Source organism: Cygnus atratus, chromosome 19 (genome assembly GCF_013377495.2).
Source record: "Cygnus atratus isolate AKBS03 ecotype Queensland, Australia chromosome 19, CAtr_DNAZoo_HiC_assembly, whole genome shotgun sequence".
NCBI classification, from domain to species: domain Eukaryota; kingdom Metazoa; phylum Chordata; class Aves; order Anseriformes; family Anatidae; genus Cygnus; species Cygnus atratus.
In genome coordinates, this window is record NC_066380.1 from 6855366 (window position 1) to 6882406 (window position 27041).

At 51.0% G+C, this 27041-nt stretch overlaps 1 protein-coding gene across 2 annotated transcripts in view; it reads right to left on the bottom strand.

The window, feature by feature from the left end:
• The window catches only part of COL27A1 (collagen type XXVII alpha 1 chain), a 150506-nt gene that overhangs the window by 36056 nt on the left and 87409 nt on the right, over positions 1–27041 (bottom strand). For both annotated transcript variants that reach the window (XM_050714467.1, XM_035555557.2), the window contains 12 exons: positions 21807–21860; positions 18848–18901; positions 17965–18018; positions 14953–15006; positions 7377–7430; positions 6957–7001; positions 6757–6801; positions 6481–6534; positions 5651–5704; positions 3765–3818; positions 1770–1823; positions 1246–1299 (listed from right to left, as the gene is read on the bottom strand). In XM_050714467.1, the coding sequence (XP_050570424.1) occupies positions 1246–1299; positions 1770–1823; positions 3765–3818; positions 5651–5704; positions 6481–6534; positions 6757–6801; positions 6957–7001; positions 7377–7430; positions 14953–15006; positions 17965–18018; positions 18848–18901; positions 21807–21860 (630 nt within the window). The remainder of the gene's footprint in view (positions 1–1245; positions 1300–1769; positions 1824–3764; positions 3819–5650; positions 5705–6480; positions 6535–6756; positions 6802–6956; positions 7002–7376; positions 7431–14952; positions 15007–17964; positions 18019–18847; positions 18902–21806; positions 21861–27041) is intronic.

Here is a 27041-nt window from a genome sequence, read left to right on the forward strand (position 1 = left end):
TTTTTTTTAAGTTTCTTGGCTGGAGGAGAAGGAACTCCCCCATTACACAGGGTAATGGGAACTCTGCTTCTCCTGCGATGAGGCCTGAACCTCCCACGTGAATGAGACAGTGGACAACATCTGAGAGACTCCCTCGCCTCACCCAGAAGCCCTGAGCTCAGGATGCTGGAAGATTTTAAATAGGACAGGTTTGTCTGGAGCAGCCACCTGGCTCTTTCTGCCAGTGGGAAGCAGCCGAGGGCTTGACTGAACACTACGAAACTGTGTTGTCTTGCCCTGCAAAGGACTTGTGGTTGGAGCAGTAGGTATCATGTCATGTCTGCTCTTACAGCTGATGGCACGTTTCATGGAGATCATCAAAAGGGCCAATTCTGTACCGAGAGTGGCACCATGCTGGTGCACCAACCAGCCTCGATGGACTCGGTCTCTGCTGTGCTAGAGCAGAGCCATGTCTCTTCTGGGTACAGCAGCGAGCAGCGGCTCTTCTGCTGCCCAGAGACACGTTCAGTTTGAGGAAACCTCGCCTGGTTCAAGAGCTCGCGGGGACAGCTGGGGTGGCAAGAGAATACAGACGACTTGACTGTCTTTAAGGGGGAATCTTTTGGTCCAGCACTCAGAGATAAGCAGAACTAGAGACACATGGCAAATAGCTTAACCAGAACGAAGCAATAAAGCGCATTGTTGTGGGACCGGCTGCTTTTTCTTTCCATGGAACAAAACTGTTGGCCTGTTTGGAAAGGCCGGCTGTGCAGGGACAGAAATCGGAGTCCTGTTCCAAAGGCAAGGTAGCAAGCTCACAGCAGTCAGATAAAGAGAGCGATGCAAGCCCTGAGCAAGCACCTGGGACTTTGCCAAGAGGAAGGGGATCTGATTTCTTTACTTGCAAACAATGTTCTGGTCAGCGGTGCAGGGGATAATGATGGACAATTCTTGATTTCCCCTGCCAGGCCCAGGAATTCCTGATTAGCTGGAAATTCAATCTGTAAAAACTCAAATAAAACAGACAAATTGTTGGAAACTAGATCTTGAAGGAGTTGACCTTTTTGGAGATCTGATCATATGCCAAAAATGTGGGTAGAGGAGTGAAACACGAGGAGTCCATTATGTGTGTCTGCAGAAAAAAAAAATCTTCACTTCTTATTTCTAAACAAATTAACCCATCAAAGAAGTGAGGGGATAAGAGACGAGGGCACACTGCACCAGAATGCCCTGCCTGCTGCAGACCCTTTGTATCGCACATCTTACCTTGATTCCATCTGGCCCGGGTGGTCCGCTGTCCCCTTCCAGCCCTGGTTCTCCCTGCAAGACAGAAGCAAGCAACATAAAGCTGTGCCCACACACTTTTTTTTCCCCCATGCCTTCAGCAGATGATTCATGGCAGCAGGTCAGGCTGCAGTGAGAGGAGCCCAGGCCAGCACTTCCGACGTGTCCCATCCCATGCCCTAACGTTGAACGAGCTCTTTCTGGAGCAAGAGCAGCAGCCCGGCCTCTTGCTCTGTTCTGAGCTTTTCCTCCATAGATCCAGCTGTGGAGAAGAGCTCTTTTCCTGTGCTGGAAAGGGCACGCAGTCTGTCTTCATTTCACCTGGGGCTTTTCCATCCTGCTCCAACAGCTGACCTTGGTCCCGAAAAGGGACAAGCGCTTCAGTCCATGAACTCATCCCGTCCCTGCTCCCTCCCACGCGGCACGGAGCAGCCAGTGCTGCCCTGCCTGCTGCCTGTGGGATCTGGTGTAATGGGGGAGCCTGAGCAGAAGGTGTCTGTACTCACTCTTTGACCGATGAGGCCTTGCTCTCCAGGAGCTCCCAGCTGGCCAGGATCACCCTAGAAAGAAGGCACCACAGACATGGAGATGCTGTTAATAATTAGGGAATGCTTCCCGTTGTGCTGCTCATTTTGGCTTTTTCTTTCCTGTGCTCACACAAGCACCTTCACTGCAGCTTGCAAGGCTGGCATCACCAGCACCTCCTGCACCCCTCAGGGGGCTGTAACAGCGACACCCACCAGGACAGGGCATGGGGGAGTGGGGCTACTGCCTGCAGCTGCAGGGCCAGAGGCCTTCCCTCGGCATGGCCCTGTGCTGGGATGGGGGTAACATTCCCTGCAGCAGCCATACAGTGCTGTGCTCTGCACCCGTAGCTAGAACAGCATTAGTATCACACCAGTGTTGTGTCTCTGGCTGAGCAATACTGGCACAGCACCAGGACTTCAACCTTCAACCCCCCCAGAGCCAGCAGGCTGAGGGTGGGTGAGAGATGGGAAGGGGACATTAGCAGGGCAGCTGGCCTAAACCGACCATATCGCATTTTGGGATATCCCATACCGTGTGGTGTCACGCTCAGCAATAAAGAGTGGGAAAGGGGAAGGGGAGAGGGGCTCTTGTCTCTTGTTATGAAAATGTCTGTCCTCCCAAACAACTGCTACGTGTACTGAGGCCCTGCTTCCTGGGACATGGCTGAACATCACTCCTTGATGGGAAGTAGAGAATAAATTGTTTTTCCTCTCTCTGTGCTTCCACACAGCCTTTGCTAGTTTTTTTTTCCCCTCTTCCTTTTCCCTTTAATTAAATTATCCTTATCTCATCCCAGACTCATGGAGGAGACAGCCAACTGCTCTCCGAGCCCCAGCATGACTGCAGAGGGCGGAGAAGAACCACAATCTTCGATGGGCCCTGAATGAGTGACCTGAAGGTGTCTGGAGCTGGCAGATGGATCTCGGTGACAGGCTGCAAGGCTGTGATTTCACTCTGAGGGTACAAGGGACATGGGGCAGCTGCCTCCCATGTGTGCCATCCAAGATAACTGCTTTGCAAGGAAGAGAGCTCAGAAAATGCAGTGACAAGGACAGAAGGGGAAGAAGTTGCACTGTCAGGGGGCAGAGGGGTGTTTGTGCAAATCACTGTGTCCTGTTCCAGGGATGGCAGTGCAGGGGCAGCCAGGAGCACGGGAGCTGAGAGAGCCGTGCAGTGTCAGGACGCCACAGACACGGTAGCTCCAGTGAAGTGTCAGAAGATTTGCCAAGGAAAACATGGCATAGGACGGGGCTGGGGGTGGGGAGCGAAGAACAGCAAAGAGGAAATTGCATTTAATCCCCACACAGAGACTGTTCACAAGCCCTCCACACAGGAGCAAACCTTCAAACCAAGCCGAGAGGGGGACAAAGTAAAATAAAAACCCCTCTGAGCTGCTCTGCACAGGGATTTTGTTCAAACAAAGAGATGGTTTTTATAGGCCTTTCCATGTGGACAAGAAGGTGCATTCATGGCCCTGGAGCAGGGCTCCCTCCCCCATAACCCTTAGAGGAGCTCAGTCCCCACATAGCTGAGGCTTGGAAACTGCAGCAGGACCTAGTCTGAGGGTATTTTTTACGCTTGAGACCTTCCTAAGACTTCTTGTTTCACATCAGAAGCTGCCTGGATCTCTGGGTCTCAAGGACTCCCTTCTCTGCTCAGATTTTAGACCTGTGAAAGAGCTGAAATTTATTGCCAGGGCCCTTCCTCAGCTCAAGGCAGAAGATCCCTGGGACGGAGCTTGTCCCTGGCACTGACAGCTTCCCCTGCTGTGATGGGGCTCACGAATTGGTAGCCAAGGGCTTGAAGTTAAACTGTTTCTTTTTTTTTTTTTTTTTAACCTTGTCTTTATTGATTGTGCTGTCTACATTGGCTGCTGGAGGGTGAACCTGCAATGCTACCCATCCCTGTAGGAACCAAAGCGTCTATTACCTCCCTGCTCTGACAGAGAAATCGCACTAAGGGCTTTTTCCTACCTTCATGCCAGGTTCACCTGCAAGGCCAGGTTGTCCCATTGAGCCAGGCGGTCCCTGGAAAAAAAAATAATAAAAAAAAACATTGTAACCAAGTAGAAAGCAAGATCAAAGGCATAATTCCTTTAGCAGAGCCCTCCTGGGATAGCACAGCCCTCGTTGCAGTGTAATTACTTCCCCGGAGCTGGCTCAGGGTATGCAGCATCAAAGAGGCCAGCATCCCCTTGTGCCGGGTCCCTGCGGGGGCTCTGCTCTTCTCTCACGCCCCCAGCCTCCTCTGCCAGGCTCCTCTGTAACTCCTTCCAACCCTCTGCTTGCTGAGGTTGGTAACCCTGGCAGAGGGGCTCAGCATCCCTCTGACAGCCAAAACTGAGTGCCTGACCTGCAAAGTATGGAAAATTAAGGTATAAAGAGGGAAGAATAGAGAATGACCTTGCAAATCGTTCTTACTAGGTGTGCAGCTGCCACTTGCAGCTTTGCAATGGTGGGGCCACAATTCCTTAAACACCTTTGGTACCAAGATCAATTGGGAGCTTTAATCTTTGTACATTTTCTGCTACGCCTGGGAAGAATGGGGAATGACAGTCTGGAAAGCAAGCCCCAAGATGTGACAGCAAAGCTTGTCTTTAAGGGATTTGAGGGGTTTATTTTCTTATGATAGTAGCTTTCTGGACAACAATCCCCCTTCTCTTTGCAGCTAGGAATAAAGGAAAAAAGAGCACATAGTCATAGGGAGCACTTGGCTGCCCAGGGAATAAAGCCAGTTCCTGGCTTGCTGAAATGGATTTGGGCAGAGGAGGGAGGAGGGTGAGTGCTGGGTTTATTAACAAATGGTCAAGTCATGCAAAGAGAAAATTCAAGCTCCAGTGAAAGCAAAAATCCTGCTTTGGTTTCTCCAGCAGTGCCAGTGCAGGGAAAGGCTGCTGGAAGAGGCACAGATTTGAATAAACCTCTGTACTTTCTTGGTTGGCAGCATCCAGAGAGGCTTGGTAGCAGCTTTCCAGCTCCCCAATGTGGTTTACCACACTGAGAGCTCGCTCCATCCAGTCTAGCAGCCATGAGAATGGAAACTTTCCTGACTCATCCACTTTGCAGTAGACTGTATTAAAAGGCACCTTTGCTGCTGTTTCCACAACCAAGTGAAACATCATAGCTGCTTCACAGCTCAGGACCTGTGGAAGGAGCTACTCAAGGGGACTGGTACACCTGGTATAGTCAGCCAAAACTCTAATTTCAATGAGAATCAAATAAGGCCAAGACTGTAAATGAATTAGGGGGAAGTCATGGAGGCATCTCCTGCACCAGGGCACTGTTTGGCAGCTGCTGCTGCTTTGGTTATGGTGTGTTTGTGCCAGTGCTTCGTGGCAACGGCAACCCAAAAAGCACTGTCAGCAGCACAGGCATTTCTCTGAGCTTCCTCCACTGGCTGCAGACCTGTGATGGGACTGCCGAAGCAATCCAGGCTGGCTGACAAAACTGTGTCTTGTCAGCAATGGGACCAGTGAGGGGGACAGAAAAGACCAGTTTTCAGTCTGAACGCTCTATTTTGTTCCTGACTCTGCTCCCTGGTACGGAGAAGTAGTCCCTGGTGTGGTGGCGGAGCCACGCCTGGGGTGTGCTTGCTGGAGGGTGGCCGGCTTTGAAATGTTTCTCTTGTGAAGATGGGGCTGCACACCTACCAGCGGGGTGCCCATGCCCTGCGATGAAAATGGTGCTCGGATTTCTGGCTCTCCCTGTTTGCTTTGGAAGCTGGTATTCAGACACGAGGGAAACCCTTCCTGCTCATGTCCCTGGGTGTGAAAGCTTTCACCTCTGCACCCTTAATCCTCCCTCAGTCCTGCCACTCTCCATGTGAGGGGAAAATAAATAGGAGCAAAGACCTGACTTACCTTATGCCCGATTTCTCCCAAAGGCCCAGGCGGCCCCTGTGGTCCTTGTGGACCCTGGAAAACAGAGACACAAGGCTCTTTTCATGCAACTGTTTTCACTTCTGAAGGGCCATCATTTCTGCAGCCTGCAAGATAAAACACTGGTTCCCTCCCGCATCGCAGCGGAGCTACGCAGTGTGCAAGAGATGGCCAGCAAGACGGAGGGACCAGTAATGGGTGCTCTGAGGCATCAAAACAGGCAAACAACAGCTCAGAAGGCCCTTTGCCTTTCTGGCTCCAACCTAGAACAACCACTGTTTGTAACCTGAAAAGTGTCTGGTTAATCCTCACCCTTCACAGTCTAGGAAAGTCTCGTAGAAACAGACAGCAGGAGAAAGCCCCTCACCTTGCTTCAGTGGTCCTGCTGGCTCTCCTGCAGGTCTGTCTGCATGTCATCTACCACGGCCTCCCTCAAAGCTGCAGGCCCAGTTCTGACACCGTCAGACTCCCTCCTGTTCCCCCTCAGCCCAGCCCAACTCTTCTTATTACATCTGACCCTGTCCAGACCCAACCTTACATTTCTTTCCTCCCTTTCCCTCCAAAATCCAGCCCAGGCTGTATCCCAGGCTGTCCCTGGTTGATCTGCACTCCCCTTTTCCTTTCTAGGGGTCTGACCTGATCTTTCCTCATGCCTTCTAGAACTCTAGCCACGTCTTTAACATCTCTGACCACACTGGAACAGGCCAGGATGGGAAGGGGAATGAGTAGTGGGGGACAAACAGACAGAGAAAGAAATGAAGTGTGTGTGTATGTGCAGGGAGAGACAGATGAGAGAATGGTGAGACACTTGCCGGGTCGCCTGGTGCCCCTTTTGCTCCTGGAGGTCCTGAAGGCCCTTGGATACCCTAGAAAAATAAACGACACCAAGGTTAGCTCCAACCCCATGGCGATCCTTCATACTTCTCAATAGTAACATGCATCTTTTGAGATACTCCAGGGAAAAGAGTGGAAAGGTGGCCCTGTAAGTGTGAGACACTCCAAGTTCTTCCTCCTGGACCAGGAACCAAAATATAAGAACTCGAGTGAAAACGAGTTTATAAAAGAAAGCACCAGTTACGGGCACTTACTGGGAAGCCGCGCGATCCTGTCTCCCCAGTCTCGCCCATCTTCCCCTGTGAACACACAGTTACGGCCATTAGCAGCTGGAAACGTGCTCAGACACCTGCAGTGCTTTGGCCAGAAGCTGCAGGTCTCTGCACCGTGGGCACCCCCAGGGTGTTTGTGCCTTGCCGGAGCTGGCAGGCACTGGGTCTCGTGGGGGACGTACCTGCAGCCCTTCTGGCCCCAGCTTGCCTGGCTCCCCCGGACGGCCCTGCAAGGCAAAAAGACAGCACACACTGTATTGGTGAAGCTCTTTGCCTCACCCCACCTGCTCTTGTGTTTTTCTGCATCAGATATCCACTCCTGTTCCCTGCAGCTTTTGAAAGGCCAGATGCCCAGCATCCTGCCCTGAGGAACACCCCAACCCGTGGGGAGTTTGGGCAATGGGCTCCACAACCTACGTCTTTTTGAGCAAACACTGCTTTGGAGGAAGATTTTGCTCTGGCTGCATGGAGGGCTCATTCCTGCTGGCTGGTTCTCCTGGAGCCATTGGACAGCCCCAGTTTCTGGAGGAGGATGGGACCTTGGTCTCTCCGGGGCATTTCATAACGCTGCTAAGAGCAATCTCAGCCAAGCCGGCACTCACCTTGGCACCTCGTGAACCCGGCTCGCCTACTGGTGCATCAGGCCCTCTGGCACCCTGGAAAAAGGCAAAAGAAGGGAAAATAAATTAAGAAAAAAAGGGGGAAAAAGGAGAAGGAAGATTCCCTTCCCACTGCAATCAGCAGTGCAGCCTGGGTTTGGAGGTGGGAGGCTTCCCAGCCTCCCTGCTGCAGCCTGACAACTTCCACCTCCCCGGTGGGCATTAGCTCTGCCTGGCTCCAAAATCCACCCACCTCCTGCCCACTGAGCCACCGTGCCTATCTGCCAAGTGAGGTTTGGGGCATACAAGGGGATGGTTCAGGGGAGCTCCACCTGTGGATGGCTCCAGTCTCAACCACTATGGTTGCCCTCGTACTTTTAACCCTTGGTACATCTGGGCTTTGCAGGCAGGGCTGTAGCTCAGAGGTTGAAGTTTGGGTGCCTGTGCTCTGCTCCTGTGCTAAGGCTTCCTGTTACAGGATTTGTGCAGAGGATATGGCTCATGGGGAATGCAGCAGTCACCCCAGTTGTGGCCACCTGGAGGGCCCCTGAGAGCAGTCCTGGGGAAGACAACCCACACCTGGCTGGGCTGAGCAGAGCAGCTCGGAGCCCAGGACTCAGAAGATCCCTTCTGTGTTTTGTTCTGCCTCATTTCTCATCATTTACCAGCACACAGCACCAGAACACTTTTTATTCCCCTTTAAACTAACCACCAGCTGCAAACCAAAGCCAGAGGAGAAAGGCATGTCAGGAACAGCCCAATTTTCAGACACCACCTCCATGCTGATGGCTTTGCCATGCACAGGATCACAGTCCTAGCCTTACTGGGATCACAGAATCACAGAACGGTTTTGCTTCCTTCCTAAAACCCTGCTGGTCCACCTGCCCCATGGCACACCACCTGCCTCATGGTCACAATCGGGGCAATGAAGCTACAAAGCACACAGAGAGGCGCAAAGCCCCTGCCACGCAGGACCTTCACAACTGTCCCAAGTCCCAGGCTGCTCCCAGAGAGCGGGATATACCTGCTGGCAGCTGAGTTCGTTACCTGCTACTTAAGGAGAGGGCTGCTGTTAGGAATCAGGCAGGTGCTCATGCATATATGCCTGCTGGGAGGGGAGCAGCCGGTTGTGCCTGCTCTGGCACCTCTGGTCCTATGCCAGCACCTGCACCTGGGTGTGTGTGGGCGTCCGACAGGCACGGGGAGCTCCCGAGGCGTACGTGACACTGCTGGCACCCACGTGAGTATGGACTGCGAGCGATCCCATACCCCACGAGCTGAAATTGCACAGCTCATGGCATGGCTCTGGCATCCTGCAGCACGGGAAGATGCTCTTCCAGAGGGTGCTGGGCCAGGAGAGCACTGGCCTTGAAGAGAGAGCACCTGTGATGAGCATCCGAGCTCACGGCAGCAGAGCCCAGCGCGCAGCCCCCTGCACCGTCCGAATGCCAGAAACCCACAGGTCACGCTGATGGGGAATAAACAGAGCCCTGGGCAGGAAACAGAACAGTCCACAAAGGGCATAGTAAGGGGCTGTATTAACACACGGCATGTTCGTAATCAGGCTGTGATCTCAGCTGGGACTCCTAGGCGCTACTGCAATATAAATAATAAATAATAACACAGAGCGGTGCTAGAATGTAATGGTAAGAGGAATTCTGAGAGCAGGCCAATGTGGAAATAGGGAAAACAGGAGCCAATGTGCTTAATCGGGATGCAAACCGAGTGCCAAAAGTAATAAGAGTGTTAGGGAGCCAACGCGTTAGAAAAGCAACTCCAGTATGACAGGCGAAGAGGGAGACGCACAAAGAGCGGCAGTGTAGCAGCAGAAGATGTACAGGAAGCTTCGCCAAATTATTACAGCAGACAAACACTGTCCATATAAAATAATGCAAAAACTTCTACTGTGCTTGGCAAACCCCCGTGCTGCTGAGTGTACCAGAGGCAGAATAACCAAGAGCCTGTGCTGCATGCCAGCAAACCACGGCTCTCAGTGCTCTGTCTGCTCCCCAGGACGGATGGACAGAGGGGGACTGTGCACAGGCAGGGATGGCACAACCAAAGGGGTGTTTCACAGCTCGGCGCTTCGTTACGCTGCCACCATGGCTGCTCTCGTCAGCTCCAGACACTGCTGCCCTGGCTTGTGCTGCTCACAAGACCCCAGAGCAGATTTTACTACTCCATGTCCCTGTGAACTGCAAAGAACAATGATATAAAATGGAAAGCCATTTAACACCAGGGCTCCCGACAGCTCCAGCTCTGTTGGAGCAGCGGGAGAGCAGCACACGAAGGTCTGGGGAGCACCCAGGAGACCCAGAAAAACACAGGAACCTGCCCCAGGCTGGGAATCGGGCTGCCAAAGACAGTGGGGTGTCAGCATGTGGATGGCACCGGCACACTGCCACCCAGCTCCTTGCCCTTCTTGGAAAACAAACCAGTCCCCTCTGCTCTGAGAAGCAATTTGGCTGTTTGGGGCAGTTAAACCTATACTAGCCGAGACGATGGGTTGACCTGCTTGTACAGAGAGGAAGGGTTCAATAACTTGGCCCCGGTTTTACAGGAGGAAGGAACAGGGTTGAGAGGCAAGTGGGACATGGGAAGGGCAGTAGTGACCCCGGTTAGAGGCCCCTGCTCCAGGACAGGCTGCCAGGAAAGCAAAGCAGGACGCATCTCGCCCCTCCAGAGCCATCTTCTGCAGCCTGCCCTGCCCAGCCCCAGGCTGCTCTGTGCTGCTGGAGGCTGTTGGATGCTCCCAGCCCTCACCGGGCTGCTCCGCGCTGCTGGAGGCTGTCAGGTGCTCCCAGCCCTTCGGCTGGCCGGGGCAGTGTTTGCAGTATCCGCGTTTCCTCCAGCAGAGCCCTGTCACCAGCATGGCAGGACCTGCCAGGGCAATCTCCCTTCGCAGCAGTCACCTGGCTAATCCCATCACAACACATCTCATCAGCCTCTGACCTGCCGGAGGAGAAAGTGACCCCGTGTTCACAAAGGCATGTGGCAAGCTTCATCTTCCCCAAGCCTCCTGGGCTGGAACCCAGGATGAAGGCTTCCCCTAATTCGCCCTGACAGGAAAGGCTACATTTAGCCAATTAGCGAAATCTTTTAAACTCTTTTTTACTGACAACACTGGTTAGAGAGGGGTGAGCGAGGTCCTGGCGGCTCTCCAGGAGCATCCCATGCCAAGCGCTGCGGCGCGCAGCATGCTGCCTTCCCCTGCGGGCCCGGCTGGGCACACAAGGGCAGACGTGGCACACACTCGTCCTGAGAGTGGGGTAAGGTGCAGTGAGAAAGCATGGTTTGGTCACCAGCCCAGCACCTCCAGGAGCCCATGAAACAGAGAAGGAAGCTTCTCGTTAGTTGTATTACAATTTCTATGGCGGTATGGAGCTCAGGAGAGGTCCTGGTGGGCCAGGGCTGTACAAACGGTGCAAGCTCTGGGCAGATTTACAATGTAAAAAGGAAAAAAAGGAAGCTTAAATCGTGATCCGTCTGCTCCTTTGCACATGGGCTGCCGAGGCAGAGAGAGATACAGGTTCGTGGCTGAGGGAGTATTTGAGAGCCCGCTCACCTGTTGCACCAAAGCCAGGTGGGATGAAAATGCAGCTCCAAGGCACTGCTGTGTCCATCCCAAAGCAGCTCACCCACGGTCAGTGCAGGGACGTGCTGGGGCTGTGCCACCATGGCACAAGAGCCACTAGACCAAGTGCCACCCCTCATCCAAGTACGAATACATCACTGTCACAGTCTGGCCAAGTGGAAAGCAAGCAGATGACTCAGCCGAAGCTTGGAGACATCACTGGCCATAGGTCTGTAGCTAACGTTTCCTCAAACACTTCTAATGCTTTTCAGCGAATTAGAAAGAACCCTGGGAGCAAAAACAAAATATAAAACACCTCTGCTATTTCTCCATAAGCAAATTCCCAGCTAGGCCTGGAATAAGCAACTGCTTTCAGGTTTGTTACAGAACACAACAAATTCCTAGTGTTTGAAGTCCTGCAGTCGGTGCTGCTGTAAAGCAGTGGGGCTGGGTGGCAGGAGATAGCAGTGCCCCCGATGGAGGATGCAGATGTGTCCTTGTTATCTCCTCTTTGCAGGCTTCACCTGGGCAATGCCTAATGCAGGAACCTGATGGCTGAATGGCACAATGGAAGAGAGAAATGTGCTCTGGGGCTTGAAAAGCGCCTCTGAGTCAATATTCAGCATCCCCTCCAGCGAGGGTAAGATCCCATTGACAAGGACAGACACACCTTGGCCAGAAGAACAGGGCAAGGTCACTTTACAGAAGGATTTCAGGTGTGGCTTTATGTATGAGTTGCAAAGTCAGCGTTCCAGTCGGTATTTTGCCTTTTGTAGAGATTCTCAGTCAATTCGTAGGCTCCTCAATACCAAACTCCTCAGCAGAGGATGCTGGAGGCCAGGCACTGTCCTCCTGCATGGAGCTGATTGACAGAAACGGGCTTTTGAATATATGGGAGATAGAGCAAGGGACTGGCAGAATCAGCCTCCTCCAAACATAAACCTTGACGTGGGTAAGCAATTAGGTTAAACATGTGCACAGCTGTTGTTAGGTGAATGTCATGCACATGCCCGGGTGCTACACTGAAGGATGATGAAGCAAAGTGATGGTGAAGCAAAGTCCCATTTTCTCATCCTCTCTCCAAGAGAAGAGAGGGAGCCACGTCTGTGGAAGGCTGCTCAAAACAAAGAGATAGGGAGGAACAACTGTCTTGTCATGACTGAAAAGAAGGTTACAATTCTTAAAGAATTTTCTTTTCAAAAGTTGTGCTTCTATCTCGACAACACAAAAGCTATCACAACGTAAATACAGGCCCCCAAAAGTCTCCATTGTTCTTTACAATCAAAACCATACTTGCTATTTATGTTTTCTTCAAAAGTGAAATTACTTTAACAAAGTATCCACAAACAGATCTCATGGAATCCACAAACATCTGGCAGAGGCTGCATTCATGTTTCCACTCTGAATCAAATTACACCCCTTCTGTAAATGGGGATAGACAGGGCATAATGCCTGAAATTACAGCTGGGGGATCGTTTCCCCATCCTGAGAAAACCAAGAGCTCGAATAGCAGGACAAACTAAGCAAACAAAGAATACTATGTGCCTGGAATCTCTTCTGAGAGTCTGAAGAGAAAGAAAACGTGAGGGATGGAGATACAAACCAGAAATCCTCCAAGCAGGAGATCTGCTGGTCCTTACAACACCAACGTTCCCACATCGTACTCACTGAAATCTGTAGGATTTCAAAGCAAGGCCCGAGTTCCCTCTCTCTGCTGGGGATCTTAGAAAGGATGTCTGTCTTGCAAATTCTGTAGGGATTGTATTACTGGGGTTCTGGAGAGGAAATGCAGTCTGTGGCTGCCAAGCTGAGCATCTCTACCATGTGGTATGTCATTTTGGGGATGGACACTGCTGGTGGGAGCTGCTGTCCTGCAGGATTGCTCCTGAGGGCTTGGCACCCGATCCAGCTCCATCCGCAGGCAGGTCCCTGCTGTGCCAGCCAACCTCGTGCCGTGGGAGCTGAATCCACCTTGGCTCTTGGTTTTACTAGTGTGATAATAAATATCCATTCCCTTCATCAGTCCTGCCAGTACAAGTGGAGCTGAAAACGGCCCATCAGCCGTACTTTCCTTGTGGCTTAAGGCCTTTAGGCCAGAAGAGATGTAAGAAGCTGAACAGGATTACATGCATGAACCTCCCACAGGTCAGGAGCCCCGCGCCAGTGTGTGCAACTCCTGCTGTAAGGACAGGCTCGGTGCCAGGGGCTGTGAGGGGGCAGCGGGGGACTCCGCTGTCCCTGCGTACCCCGGGCAGAAATGCCCAGTGCTCTCAGAAGACCCACCTCTCCACGAGCCTGCACAGCCAGCAGCCTGGGGTTCATTCAGAAGGCATTTCCCGTTCAGCTCCGTGCTGCAGTTTTACCTTGAGATATTTTCCGCTGTCCACGCAAGGCCTCCCGTGGCAGAACGCCTCCGGTTTCTCATCTGTCATGCTCACTGAGAGCCCGGGCGGCTCAAATCGCTGCTGCGCAGCACGGAGAAACCTCGCTCCCAGGGGACCCTCTGAGAGAGGAGCTGGGGACTGAGACCCAGGAGCCTTCCCACTGAGGGGAGCAGGGCCGAGGAAGTTTCTTCCCAGCCCCATGCTAAAAGCTGAACCCTGATATGCATCTGCTCAGCTTGGATGTCTCTGGTATCCTTCTAGCTGTGCTTTTAAAGCTTAGAGCAGTTCTAGGGTACATAACTCTGTGGTTATAAAGCTTTCTAGCTGGTTATTCCATTTCCTTTTGCCAGTTCTAGCTACTTGAATGGAGTATTAGCTCTGGTAGAGGGAAACATTTGGCTGTCCTGAATTCCCCAAGCAGGAATTGCAGTAGAAGCAGGGTCTGGGGGTGGGTAAAATGTTTAGTTTACTCCAGCCTACGCCTCTGAAAACAAAACATGGAAACAGATATCATAAGATCCTTGGAGGGAGAAATGCAAAATATGTTGTTGTTGGGGCCTTCAGCAGAACCCATGTGTGCTCGTTATTAATACTTTGTAAAGCAGCTGGACAAGGGAAAAACAACCCACAGCAGAGATGCTCCTGCAACAAATGTCCTGCTGAAGAAGAAAGATTGAGGAGCTCAGTGGGACATGAGCTGGATGTCACAGCCAGAAAAACAAGCAGCTTTGTCAGGTCTAGAGGTCATTCTGCTGTCGGCTGTCACCCAAATGGAGCAGGAAGAACCACGGATGAACTGACACTGTTTGTGAAATATTCATCCGGTGTAAGGAGTACTCACAGCGCTGTCAGCAATGCTACCCAGTGCCATTCCCCAGCGCTGAGCTGGGGGCCTGCTCTCCCTGGGCAGAGCATGGATTCACACATGCTTCACAGTGTGGTACTGTTAGATATGCACAGATAAAATCAGGGCTTGCGTTATGAGCTGGAAAATCAGACAGGAAGACAGGACATGCTTGTACCTTGCAGCACCGACAGCGCACAGCACACCTTTCTGAAACCCTGCACAACACTGCCAGAAGGTGTGACTGCATCCAGCGAGGCTCAACGGGGAGGCTTTTCCGCTCCTTGTCAGCCCCATTTCTGTCAGCCTCGACTCCAGATTCTATTTCTTAGCATAGCATATCCTGCTGTATCTGCCTCTGGCTAAATCACACCACTTCACACCTCAGCTGCTCTCTGTCCCTTGGTAGCAAAGGCACCTTGTCGGTCCTTTACCTGCACCCCTTCCCCCAGCTGAGTCCCACCCTCAAATGGCTAAATCTTTACCATCCTCACCAGAAGCATCCATAAACCCTGCCTGACATTGCAGGTGGCTGAAAAAGACAAGAGGGACTGCTTCCACAACAAACCACACTTGGACCCTCTTCTGCTCATCCCCATCACTTGCATTCGTGTCCCTGGTAAGACTTGCTTCAATGACCCTTCAACAGAGCAGAAACACAGCTAAGAAGGTGCTGTCACAACCAGTGCTCATCTTTGCACCCCAGACTACTCCACCAGATTCCTCTTCCAAAGGCTGAAAGAGGAGAGGTGTAAAAAATCCATGGGAAGCGCTTACCCGCCGGCCCTTCATCCCTCTGGTCCCTGGTGCACCGCGGACTCCTGCTGGACCCTGGGAGGGGAGAGAAAACAGAGTGAAGCTGCAGGAGGAGGCAGGCAGCACTGGGGCCGAGACCCCACGTCCCTCTGTGATCCTCAGGGGATGTGGACACAGAACCTGGAGCAGCCAGTTGGCTCCCTGAGCACTTGCCAAAGATGTGGCCATGTTTCCTCATCTGTAAACAGTCGTTTTGTGAACTCACTGATTGTCTCTCAATTATCAACATTTAGGCCAAGGATGCTGGCTGAGGTTTGTAAGCTTAAGTATCTGCAGCCTGTTGTCTGTGTAAGTGGTATGAATTGAAGAGAAGCTGAGCATCCAGAATTCCCTCCAAAACTATTAAAAGCAGCTGTTGCTCAGTGTCGGTACAAAAAATAATAATAACCAGGATGTGCTTTTCAGTTGTCCAAAATCAGGCACCTCATCTTAGGTATCCAAGTTCGACCTTTTCAGTCAACTCTGATTTTATTTTCAAGTAACTGTTGTGCTGTTAGTGCTGCACAAACATTCATGCTGGCAGACAGACGCTAATTTCATTCAGACTGTTGGTGTTGAGGGTGATCCTGTTCATCACACCCTTACAGGAAGGCTTCAGGTTGTCTTTTATCCTGCATTTGTAGACGTTTGATTCATTAACATGCATACAGGAAATACAGAAGAAAATTAAACAGCTATTCTTCTGTTCAACATGTATCAGTTTCAAACATTGAATGATGTGTTCAATTAACAGGACTTCTTTCTACAATACAACTTGAATAACCCATATTTGAAGTTAGTGCCTTTCTGCTGTCAGAAAAGAAAACCTCAGAATGACACATTACATTCTTACTCTCTCAAAAATTCCACATCAAGTTTGCTATTTATATATTCAGATTTTTTGCCAACTGTCAACCCCGCAAGCTCCACCAAGGACTAGAACAAAGTTGGACTGTGATCTTCCTACTGCTTGTACCACTGCCGCTAATAAAGATCTTGCTTTTGGAGCCGAGTTATTCTGCACGGCATGTAAACCCAGAATACAAATGCTTTGCTGTTCGCACTCAAAATGGAAATGTTAGTTTATGGTAACTATATTTGTAATTATAGCGGATCTCAGTGTTGCTAGTGAGGTCAGTAGTGACTGGCACGGAGAAGCAGTAGATGTGTCAGATGCCTGTTTTATGCAGATTTTTATGAAAAACACATACTGAAATGAAATTCTTTGTTGGCATTTGGAATATCCTCCTGTAAATCTCAGGATCCTCCTGTAAATCTCTCAAATAGTTATCCCAATGTGAAAAAAAAAACAAGCCCAAAAAGATTAATTGTAGTGGCAAAATTTTGAGGGGAGCAATTTGATACCATGCAATTTGATACCATGCTCGGAATTTCAAGGAAGTATTTTAGGAGATGAGTGACCTTTAATATACCTGTATGCATACATCATTTTCAAAACTGCAACTTATCAGAAAAGATATACCACAATGGTGAGAAGGAAGAGAGAAAAGGAATTTACAAACCTCAGTGAGCTGAAATTAAGGGCAGATTTTCCTACCATTGCCTATTCCTTTGCTTTCCATTCACCCCCTACTGAATTAAGCAGCCATCAGGGCTGCTGAGGCCCACTGGATAGCTTCATCTCAAAGAGTTTAACAGTTGAGAATAAACAACAACACACCACAGGTCTGGCTTCAGAAGCAAATAATGAAGGGTTGTTTGGTGGAGAAACAGGCAGAAACAGCTGGAGTTAATAAGAGCGGGGATTTAATATTAGGGGATTATTTGATTTACTGGCTTTGCGGGGAAGTTTGACTTACTGAATTACAACTTTTTAAATGCAGCCTTGGAGGAAACATTTTGCTTAGATGAACCTGTTGGTTATTTGCCTGCAGGAGAACAGGGCACCGAAGGAAGCAGAAGAACCTGGGATGGTCTCAGCACCCAGAGCTCTGCAGGGACGTTTCATCATCCCTGGTCAGAGCTGATGTCCTTTCTCATACTGTTGTTGTCCCAGTGAGACAAATTCAGCCCTCACTAAAGGTACTAGTTAGGAGTACACTGGGTAGTGCTTCAGGGCTGAGCTCTCTGCCACAAGGCCAGTGCAGAACCCAGCTCTGCCCAGGACAGAGTCACGGCCTCTCCAGTGCCCACAGGCACGGAGCCTGCCTAATTCTCTGGCCATCCCCAAGTCACAGAGCAGTTACCGTGCTACAAAGGGACACCTGAAGATATCCATCTGCCTCCTAGACTTCTGTCAACAGCAAGCATAAATGCTGCCACGAGGGGCCAGGCAGCAGCTCACTGCTAGGGGCTCTGATTGTAAAGGACTGGCCAGTGCTGTGTTGCTGCTCCTCAGGGGCAGGTCACCTCAGGGTGCTGCTCGGCCTCGAACCCTTTCCTTCCATCATCACTATAGATGTGCAGCTGTGAAATCTGTCCCTAGCCAGCAGCTGGCTGCAGCTGGTGGGCCCAGAGCATCCCTGAGCTCCCTGTGCTGGGCAGAGTTGCCACGGGTCTGGAGGCCAAGCCTTTGGCACTGCCCATCTCACTGCTGTGACCTTCCTCCCAGTTAACCACAACGTGGGAATTCACACGCTGAGCAAAATCTGTTCCCCGTTCCCACCCAAAGCTGCCTTTCTGCTGGTTCCAGCACACAACATGCACTGCCTTCATGGGGCGGCGTTTGTGCTGGGAGAGCTGGAGCTCCATCTAAACAGAGGCTGTGAGAAACTGGAGCCAGGCTAAAATCTAGCTCCTCACCAACTGCTTGCTCCAGCCCCAGCTGCGTGTGCACCAGATGAGCAAATCCAGACAAAGGGCACATCTGGGGGCTGCTGCTCAGCTGCCCCGCTCTGACAGCACACGAGGTCTTGTTCACAAACTGTCTTTCAAATTCAAATCAGCCGGGACACGGTTGCTTGACTCAATCCATGAACACCCAGGATATAGGAAGCTGTGCAGTACTATGAGGTGGTGATAACCTTTACTTACTGCTGGTCCGGGGATTCCAGGAAAACCCACCGCTCCTGGTATCCCGGGGTGCCCCTGAAAGGGAAGGAAGAAGACACGCCTGGTGTGAATTCCCGAAATCTGCTCAGCCGTTCTTCCCCCAAGTGAGAAGACAGAAAACAAGGCACTGCTGGCTGCTGGCAAGGTCCGGCGGGTCTGTTATTTGCCAGGGCAAAAGAGCTGGGGCACACATGGCAAAAGCCAGACCATAAAAAACCCAGCCCCAACTCTACCAGCAAGATAAGCAGTGAGATTTTCTGAGCAGCCCAGAACAGGGGGGACTGGATTAATGTGAAAAAGCTGTCTTTGGGTCTTGCGCTATGGTACGCAGGGAAGTGCATGCCAGAGCAAGACAAGATCTCACTAAGTCCCCTCTAATAAAATCCTAAATAAGGGTCCCCAGAGAGTGGTGCAAATGGCAAAGCAAAGCAGCCTGGGTGTGTTGTGCAGGCAGCCCCACATCTCCAGCTGCCTCTGACAACAACTGGGGATGAAAATCCCTGCTCCCAGACCCTGTCTGGTCAATAGCCAGAACGTTTGGGAAAAGGTAATCCTTGGGGTGCCTTCAGGTGCCATAGCACCTGGCTAGGTCCTCGTTATCTCTGTTTGACACAACAGGTCCTCAGCTGCTGGGAGATGCAGAACACACGTGGAAACGCAGTGGTACTGGGGAGACTGTTGACCAGGAGTGCCGGGGAGAGGTTACACCTCAATAACCAGTCCACAAATGGCCTCCCCCATCCCCCAGAGACAGGAAGAGTTTGCAGCTCTTCTCACGTAACCAAAAGACTGGGAGAAGCTGCACCCTTTGCTAGGACAGAGAGAGGCAGCAGCAAGAGCGAGAGAATGCAGACTTACTCCTTACCATCGACCCCTTGACTCCTGGAGGGCCTGGGGGTCCCACTGCGCCACGGTCACCCTGCGAGAGACAAAAGTGCATGGGGAAGAGTGAGGAGTTGTGCTAACAAGCACTCTGTGCTGGCTGCAACGGGGATCTAGAGCAATGCAACAACTGGAAGACCCACAGATTGCAGCCTGTGCCGTCAGATTTCTCCCAGAGGCTTCCAGTACAGAGCACTCATCACCCTCCTTTAGGTACCCATCTCATCAGGGTAGCTAAAGGACTACAGCAAGAATTAGCTGACCCTCTGTGACCCAGGAGATGAGACTTTACTATCAACTTCAAACCACTGAAGGACAAGAATCGAGCCACCCACTCAAGACCACCTTCGAGTCCAGGCAGTGCTGGGGTTGGATCCCAGGAGAGCTCCAGCCCCTCCCACCCACGGCCTGCATGCCTCTGTTCGGCACTACCCCAATTCCTACACGTCCTGCCCTTTTCGGAGATGTGGATTTGAGAGCTGTGGTCATGAGGGGCTCGCTGAGAGCAGACAATCACGCTGGAAAAAAGCAGAGAAGCTGTCTGGGATAGATGGCTGGTGATTTTAGGAGAAGATCGTAGGCATTCTGGGGTCTCCTCACCCCTTGGCTCACACTGACACCACAGTGCAAACGATCTGGAGGCCTGTGTTTACGAGGGATCCGGAGCTGGATGCCTCTGCAGCCCAGCTGTGCTCTGAAGGCACCAGTCCTTTTAAAACAAGCCACCATTTGGCATTAAAATCAATAACGTACCCTCAAAAAAATAACTTATTAATTCCAAAAGCCTTACTCATGCCCACAAACAGAGCATCTCACTTCTCCAAGGACATCCTTGGCCCTTTAGCTCAGCCAAGGACAGGGGACGAGGTGCGAGGCTCTGCGAGCATCACTGCGCCCCCTGATGCTGCGGGCAGAGCTCTAGCTATGGGATGTCAGCTGCTGCTTTTTGGAGACTGGCACTTCCCACCGCAAATGCCTGCGCTCTCCCTCGCAGCCCTGGTAATGCACCGGGAATTAGGTGTGTTGTGTTTGTGTGCTCGGGGGGATGAAGAGGAGGAGTTAGCAAGTGCTGCCAAGGAGTTTACGCCCAAAATCTGACCTACCTTCCAACAGCTATACTGTAAAGGGAAATATTTTCTGGGCTCTGATCATCTTATTAAAAAGCAAGCCCCAGAGTATGTGTTGTCACCAGTTGGCCCTTGTAAACCAATGCAAAGCTTTTGTGCTTTCCTGTGATTGTATGGATTTTATTAAGTCTGTATTAACCGTATTGTTCTCTTTGATAATCTTTGGATTCTACTGGCTTTGGTCTTAAATTTTGCAGCTCTCAGGACAGAGATTGCTGACTCAGCTCTGTCTAATGAAAGCGTATTTCCCACTTCATTTAGCTCGCAGGAACGTAGTAAGCTGCAGGATGCTATGCCAACTGGAGGCCTGGTTGAGGTTTTGATTTGGTGATAGTTATTTTTGTCATCTCTAAGTTTGTGTTGGTAAAGGAGAGGTCTGATAGAAGTCGCAGCTGTGCTGAAGATCTCCTAGGGCGGATTATAAAAGGATGGCCTGGGTTTGCTTGGACACCAGTGTAACGTCACCACGTTACAGTCAGTCTGCAGCTAGAGGATAGCTCATGTGGTCAAGGCATTGGCACAGAAGCCAATAGGGACAGATGTGATACTGGAGTTTACTGGAGTGGGAAGAAGATCTTCCCGTGTCTCCTGCCTGGCAGACCTCGTATTTCCCATTCAATTCAGGGCTGCAGCTGCCACTGAGACCCACACACAGCTCACTCAGGCACTGACTTTCTGCGTAACCACCTTGGACACTTCACAGATGCTTTATTCCTGTTTTCCTTCTGTAAAACGCAGTCCTCATCACGTCCTTCCTTTTACTTCTTGTGTGCCTTGGCAGTTTGGACTGAGCCTGCTTCTGCTACTGCCCCACCAGAGGAGAGCACAGGGCTCCCCAAGGCTGCCGCAGACTAGCAATAAAATACATTTGCAGCGAACACAGCGTAACTGTCACAGAGGCTTGACATCATTACCCAGAGGACAGGGCTTGAAGTAATAAAAGAGAGCGAGCGAGCTGATGTGCGGAATGCATCATTTTATGCTCTTTACTATCTTTATGGCTGGACTGTGAATAATTAAACCACCAATGAAAACCAGCACTCTGCAGCCGAGATATAATGAATGACATAGATGATTTGTCTTTAAAAGCTACCCCTGAATAAAATTTTACACTCTAATAGAAAATGAATTAACGGCCATTTGCTTTTTATGGAAAATAGTCATTTTTCTTCCCGGAGGAAGCATGTATCTGTGCTGTACACAAGAGGGCACCAGCCCTTAGCAGCGTGCCCAAGGCGAGCACAGGGCGGGCAGACAGCATGGTCCTTGTTAAATGAAAAGGGAAGCATTTGGACCAGCTCAGATACATGGCTGTGCTCTTAGATGATTTCTGCACCTGGGAATTTGGTGAGCCTCCTGTTGAGAGCAGGCTCAGCCCTGGTCCTGTGTGACCCTGTCAGCAACGCAGCCGGGGCTTGCGAGCACATCTCTGCACAAATCCATCTGTAACCTAAACTCCTTAGACCTCTCCCGTGACCAGGAACACAGGGCTGATGGGTCCTTCATCTCCAGGTAAAACAGAATTGACTGTCAAATACAAGCCTTCTCGCAGATTATGAATGAATACAGCTTAAATAATCGGTGTTTTCAGAGAACAGTTGACAGCATCTCCTCGGACAGTAAGGTTACTAATTCCTAAACGCAAAATGGATGACTTGTGCCTGGCCCATGACTCGCTCAGACACCCTGGATGTACTGCTTTCCCAGCTGGGTGTTACACTGACATGACAACTTAAATCCCTTCAAAATTCCCCCGCCCCAGTCTCCCTCATCCTGTAACAGGAGGAGCAACCAGCTCGTTGCAAGCAACCTTACCTTTTCTCCCACTATTCCAGGCTCCCCTACCGGACCAATGAAACCCATTAGACCCTGAGGAAAGAGAAAAGCACCATCAATTCTCAGTTCTACTTGTTGCGAAAGTCAACGATTTCTTTGGTCCACCGTGCTGGCTGAAGCAGCACAGCATCCCTCAAATACAGCTCAGTAATTCCTCCTGGCTACCAGAGCGCACGGAGCTGCTCCCGGCCATGGGAATGGCTCACTCCACAGCTGGCTCTGCTTTGGGCGCCAGCTGGAACGGCAGCACGAGGATCTGCAAGAGCCACAACACACGCTATAGGGGATGAGTTAAGCACGTTTCGTAGAAAGGCCGAGTCCATGGTGTGGCTTTGTTTTGCAAGCATTTCCCCAAACGTCAGCACAGCTTCCCCAGGAGCATCGATAGCAGGAGCTCCTGGGTCGCACAGAGCTGGGACTCACCGTCATTTTTACCGCTGCACTGGCTACGTTTCCTCTGAGCCACTTCAAACCTTCGTGCAAACTGATTTTGCCCTGGATAGTATCATGCTGTTGGGATGTTAGTAGGAAATAAAAGTCTGAGGACACAGCCAGAGGGGCCAGCAGGGCAGCGGACCTGTCCCACTACTCAGAAACTATCTTGGAAAAAAAATCTAAACAGGATTTGTCAGCATTTAACAACATTTCGGATAATGAAGAAAATCACAGAACTGCTTTTAATTAGGGAGATGGAAATATGCTGTCTCGAGCTAAGGTCCCTGAGAACTGGTGTACAGCACCCTCCCCAACAACCCCAGTGGGTTTCTGGCTCTGGGGATGCAGAAGAGCATCCTCTCTGCCACTGCCTGCTCCCCCACTACGCAATTCCCATGACCTCGTCCCTAGTCTCAGCAAGGGTCATTGGGAGATAGCTATCTATATTTAGTTAGTCCAGTGAATCTGTAACTAAAGGGATTCGTTTCCTGTTGAAACACTTCCTAACCTGCCCACAGCTGGCAGGGTGCTGTCAGTTCAGCCATGCCCTGGCTTGCTTGACTTTAGGCAACATCCTGACGGCTACCGGGAGGTGGCTGCTGGGCACGTCAGAGACAGGAGATGGATTCTCCACTGGTACCATCCCACTCTTTCTCTTTTTAAAAATAATTTGAAATCTTCATAATAAATTGCAAGTTCTTCTGTTGCACCAAGGAGGTTTTCAAATGACACCCTCAGGAAAACATCCAGCATGAACAAACACAATGGGGGGAAAAGCTATACCTGCAAAGCAACGTTCTGGAGTGTGGTCCCAGAAAAGCGAGAGGTTTTCACCCTGTTATCCCCTTTCTGGGGGGGACAGCAAGAAAAGAAGCAAAGGTTTCCTTGCCATACTCCTGTTTCATTGCTTTCTGGCCCAAGACATGTGTGCAGCCCGCAGAGGAGCTCTCTGCAGCCGGTGCATCGCTGTGGCTGTGCACATCAGTGCTCTGACGGTGCAAGGTGATACAGAGGAGTTACTCACAGGTTGTGCATCTCCCTCCACCACCAAAAGCCCCTCTCTCTCCAAGAAGTTACACTCACAACATAAAGCTGAGTCATAAAATACCCTCACTGCTACTCCCACGTGTGTGAGCCCCAGCAGTTGCATTAGGAGACATAAACCACGACGAGGGTCACTCTCCAGTGCCTTTTAGAGGAAGTAACTTTTGATAATAACTACAAACGTCAAGAGTCTCTGTGCATTAACGTTCTTTGCATGGTGCAATGAAATGTTGTCCTTCAAACCTCAGTGGAGCTCCTCCCTGAGGCATGCTGAAGGCACAGCAGAAGCATCCCTCCCTCGGATGCCCAGCTGGCTGTGCCTCTTGCAGCGAGCACTTCTCCGGAGCTGTAGAGCCCTCGTCAGGCTCTGCACTGGAGCAATATCCAGGTGAAAAGCATTTGGAAAAACTCATGAGAGAAGGCAAAGAGTGCAGAGCCTGGAGTTAGATGCTTATGTTAGAAATGCAGCCGGGGATGATGTCCCAGGCACCTGCTGTGCCACAATGGAAATATCGACTAACCACAGGAAGACGACACCTACCAGGAGAGCTCTGCTATCCCGCCAGGGGCTCAATGTCACCAGCCCTTCTGTCTGTACTGAAATTGACTTTGCTGTGTCTGAAGCTGAAGCAGACCCAGTGCATAAGTGTGTTACTGCAGCCAGGCTTCACGGAGCGTGAGAGCAAAGCCGTGCTCCACTGAGCAACAGATTGCCCACCGCAGGAACACAAGGGACAGCGGGAAAAGCTGCCGTATCTGCATATGCAAGGTTGCCACTGGGTGGCATTGCTAAAGGCTGCTGAATCAATTATCCCTTCAATTAGACACAAGTGTGGATACATAGCTGATAGCTGCTTCAAGTTACTGAGGTTTTCCATAGCCCAAGGCCACAAAGAAGGCAGACACTAAGGCAGAGGAGAGGATGGCAGAGCAATGAGGTGAAACAAGGAAATGTATTGCTAAACAAAAAGGAGATAAACAAAAGAAGCAAGAAAGAGTAAATCTATTCATTTCCAATTTCTCAAAAACCTGCAGACGTCCCTCTCCTATCTCTTTTTAAGACAGGGAAGATGCTCTCTAAGATGTTTCTGGGGTACTTAGGTCAGTCCCTGCAGAAGAACAGAGATTCCCTGCTCTTGCAGCAAACGTAGTTACCATTCACAACAAGACTGTTCCAAAAACACTTTCGCAGGGGCTGGGGTGCATCCAAACTTGTACATCCAGACTCAGGCTTGCAAGCTGGTACTTCTGACACACTGTCCATGGCAGCATCAGCTCTCACCCTGAAGTCTCTCAGGAATCTGGGTCATGAAGCGAGATGTACTGCTTGTGCTTCCCAGCCAAGCTGGTGGTGCTCTCCAGATGGCATGCAGAGCCCTGATTGCAGCACAGCAAGCGGCCCACAAGCCCAGCACCCTCCCGAGACCCCTCTCTCTGTCACAGATGTGCCATTTGTTAGCGCAGCTCGGGCAGAAAGCTGCCAGCACTGCCAACGCAAGCAGGGCTGAGGCAAACGCTGCACCTGCTGCGTGGGTAAATGGATGGAGGGGGAGCGCAGCCAACATTTCTGGCCTGGTTTTCACTCCAGAAATGGGGAAAATTCTGCCTGTGCTGGTACATCACGTCGCTGCTCCCTGTGTACCGAGGAAGAGGAGCATCCCATGGTGTCACCGTAACCAGATGGAGAGCAGGGACCCCGCGACGTGGACAGGCTTTCAGCACGGTAGCTCTGCGGTGTTTGCAGCCAATGCTGGCTGCTCAGGGCTGGATTAACCAGTGCTGCTGTGTCTGCAGGCAGCCAGAGCACGGAATAGATACGTCTAGGCAAAATAAATCTTGGTAAGTTATTGGGAGTCTCTGAAACAAGTGGGGAAGATCGGGTAATGACGTTCTTCACTGGCTGGAATGGTACAAGTGCTAAAGGGAACATACGCAGCAGAAGATTTAGGTTTTAAGAACCAGAAAAGTCATTGGCGGCAACCTTTAAATCAAAGTATACATGAATTATGGACATTACACTAAAATGGCTGTGGCATAACATTTTTCCCAGGTTCTCAGGGTTGAAAAGAAGCCCTCCATCAAACATGACTGCAGGCAGAGTGCGTAATGATGCACGTGAAGTCCCAGCAGCGGTGGCTGCCTGGATAAAGGGCCACAGCATACAGGAAGGAATGTAAAACATTTATACTGGATGGGGAGTTCAGCATGTCGCTCCTGATTCAGTTGCTGTACTCCCCAGCCAAGGGCATGGCAGAGAAAGGATGGAGATTGTTAAAAAGTTGCTGGGGGCTTGGGGGGCAGAAAAGGGGGGACCAGCAGATTGTAATTCCTAACTCCTGCCTGGCTTTCCCCATTTATTTTCCAGCCCCGTCATAATTAAGCCCCCCCTCTTGGCTGCATCAACAGAGAGCAAGTCAGCAATGAAGCCTTGCATAAATCATAGCCCATTTGAGAGGAACAAGCGAACGGCGAGCGCAGCGTGAGCAGGGTCTCCCAGGGACGGCACCGCCAGTCGCTCCCAGCAGGAACCGATGGTGGCCTTTCTGTTTTACTGGTTCGCTAGAACTCAAAACAAAACAAAGCAGGGACAAAGGGCGGGAGGGAGTAAATGTACAATCCTCCCATTCAGATGAAAGAAAGGGAAAGTAAAACAGTAAATATCGCAGTTTAAGGGAGGACGCTCTGACCCGCAAAGAGAAGCCACGCGCTTTAACCCTCTGCGCACCACAGCTACCCGGGGCCACGTCCCTCTGGGGAATGGGTGACGGGGACGTGGTGACACGTGGACATCATGCCTGGTTGGAGCAAGGAGGCTGCGCATCCTCAAGTGCCCGTAAAGCCCTGAATGGGGATCCCAGAGAGGTCTGCAGCTCAGGAGGAGATGCTGGAAGGAAAGGTAGTTGCACTGGGAAGGCACTGCTCTGAGATGTGGAAATGTTGGTGAATTCCCTGCTTGCTTCTCAGCAACCCATCCGACGCTGTTCAAGTCAACTCCGCGTGTCAGACCCCACCTGCAGAGCTGATATCAAAGCACCTCCCTCCTCTGTAAGAGTGCTGCAAGGAGAACACACTGAATAGAGAACTGATGGTGCTTGTCTCCTTTGACAAATTATTGCAGAATAACGTCTGCTGTTGGGACAACATGCTTCTTGCCTGAAGGAAGAAATACCCCCTGGATGAGTGTCTGCCCTTCCCTGCAGGGTGTGATGGGGGCACGGATGACTATGACATTGCCATGCTTCTTGGACGGGAGGAAGGATTCAGAAAGCTGTCCCACGACGGGACCTCATTCCCATTACGGATGTTCGTGAGCTTTGGCCTTTTGAAGCTGGCTCCGGTCTTCACTGATATTTTCAGCCTCTAGGGCAGGGCGATGCTTCTCCTGTGGGGCTCTGTGACCTTCAGGACAGACGTTTAGGTGACATCCCAACTCTGGGATGGGAAAGCTGGTGGCCTGGGCCAGTGGCTCCGTGTTCTTCATCCTATTATTCTGCCTCTATCTACTGGCAAGGAAGGGTTAAATCACACATTTCAGGATACAGGGGAACTCGGCAGCTGGACTTCTTCCAGCATTTGAAGACGACAAGTGTCTTATGAATGAAGTTCCCCAGCCAGCGTCCTTGCGATGGAAAAACAACGTATCAGGGACTGCCCCGTGGCTTAAAAACTCAGCTTCTCAACAAGAGCTCGAGGGTCTGGAAACACTACAGGAACTCCCACGTTAGCCTAAACAGG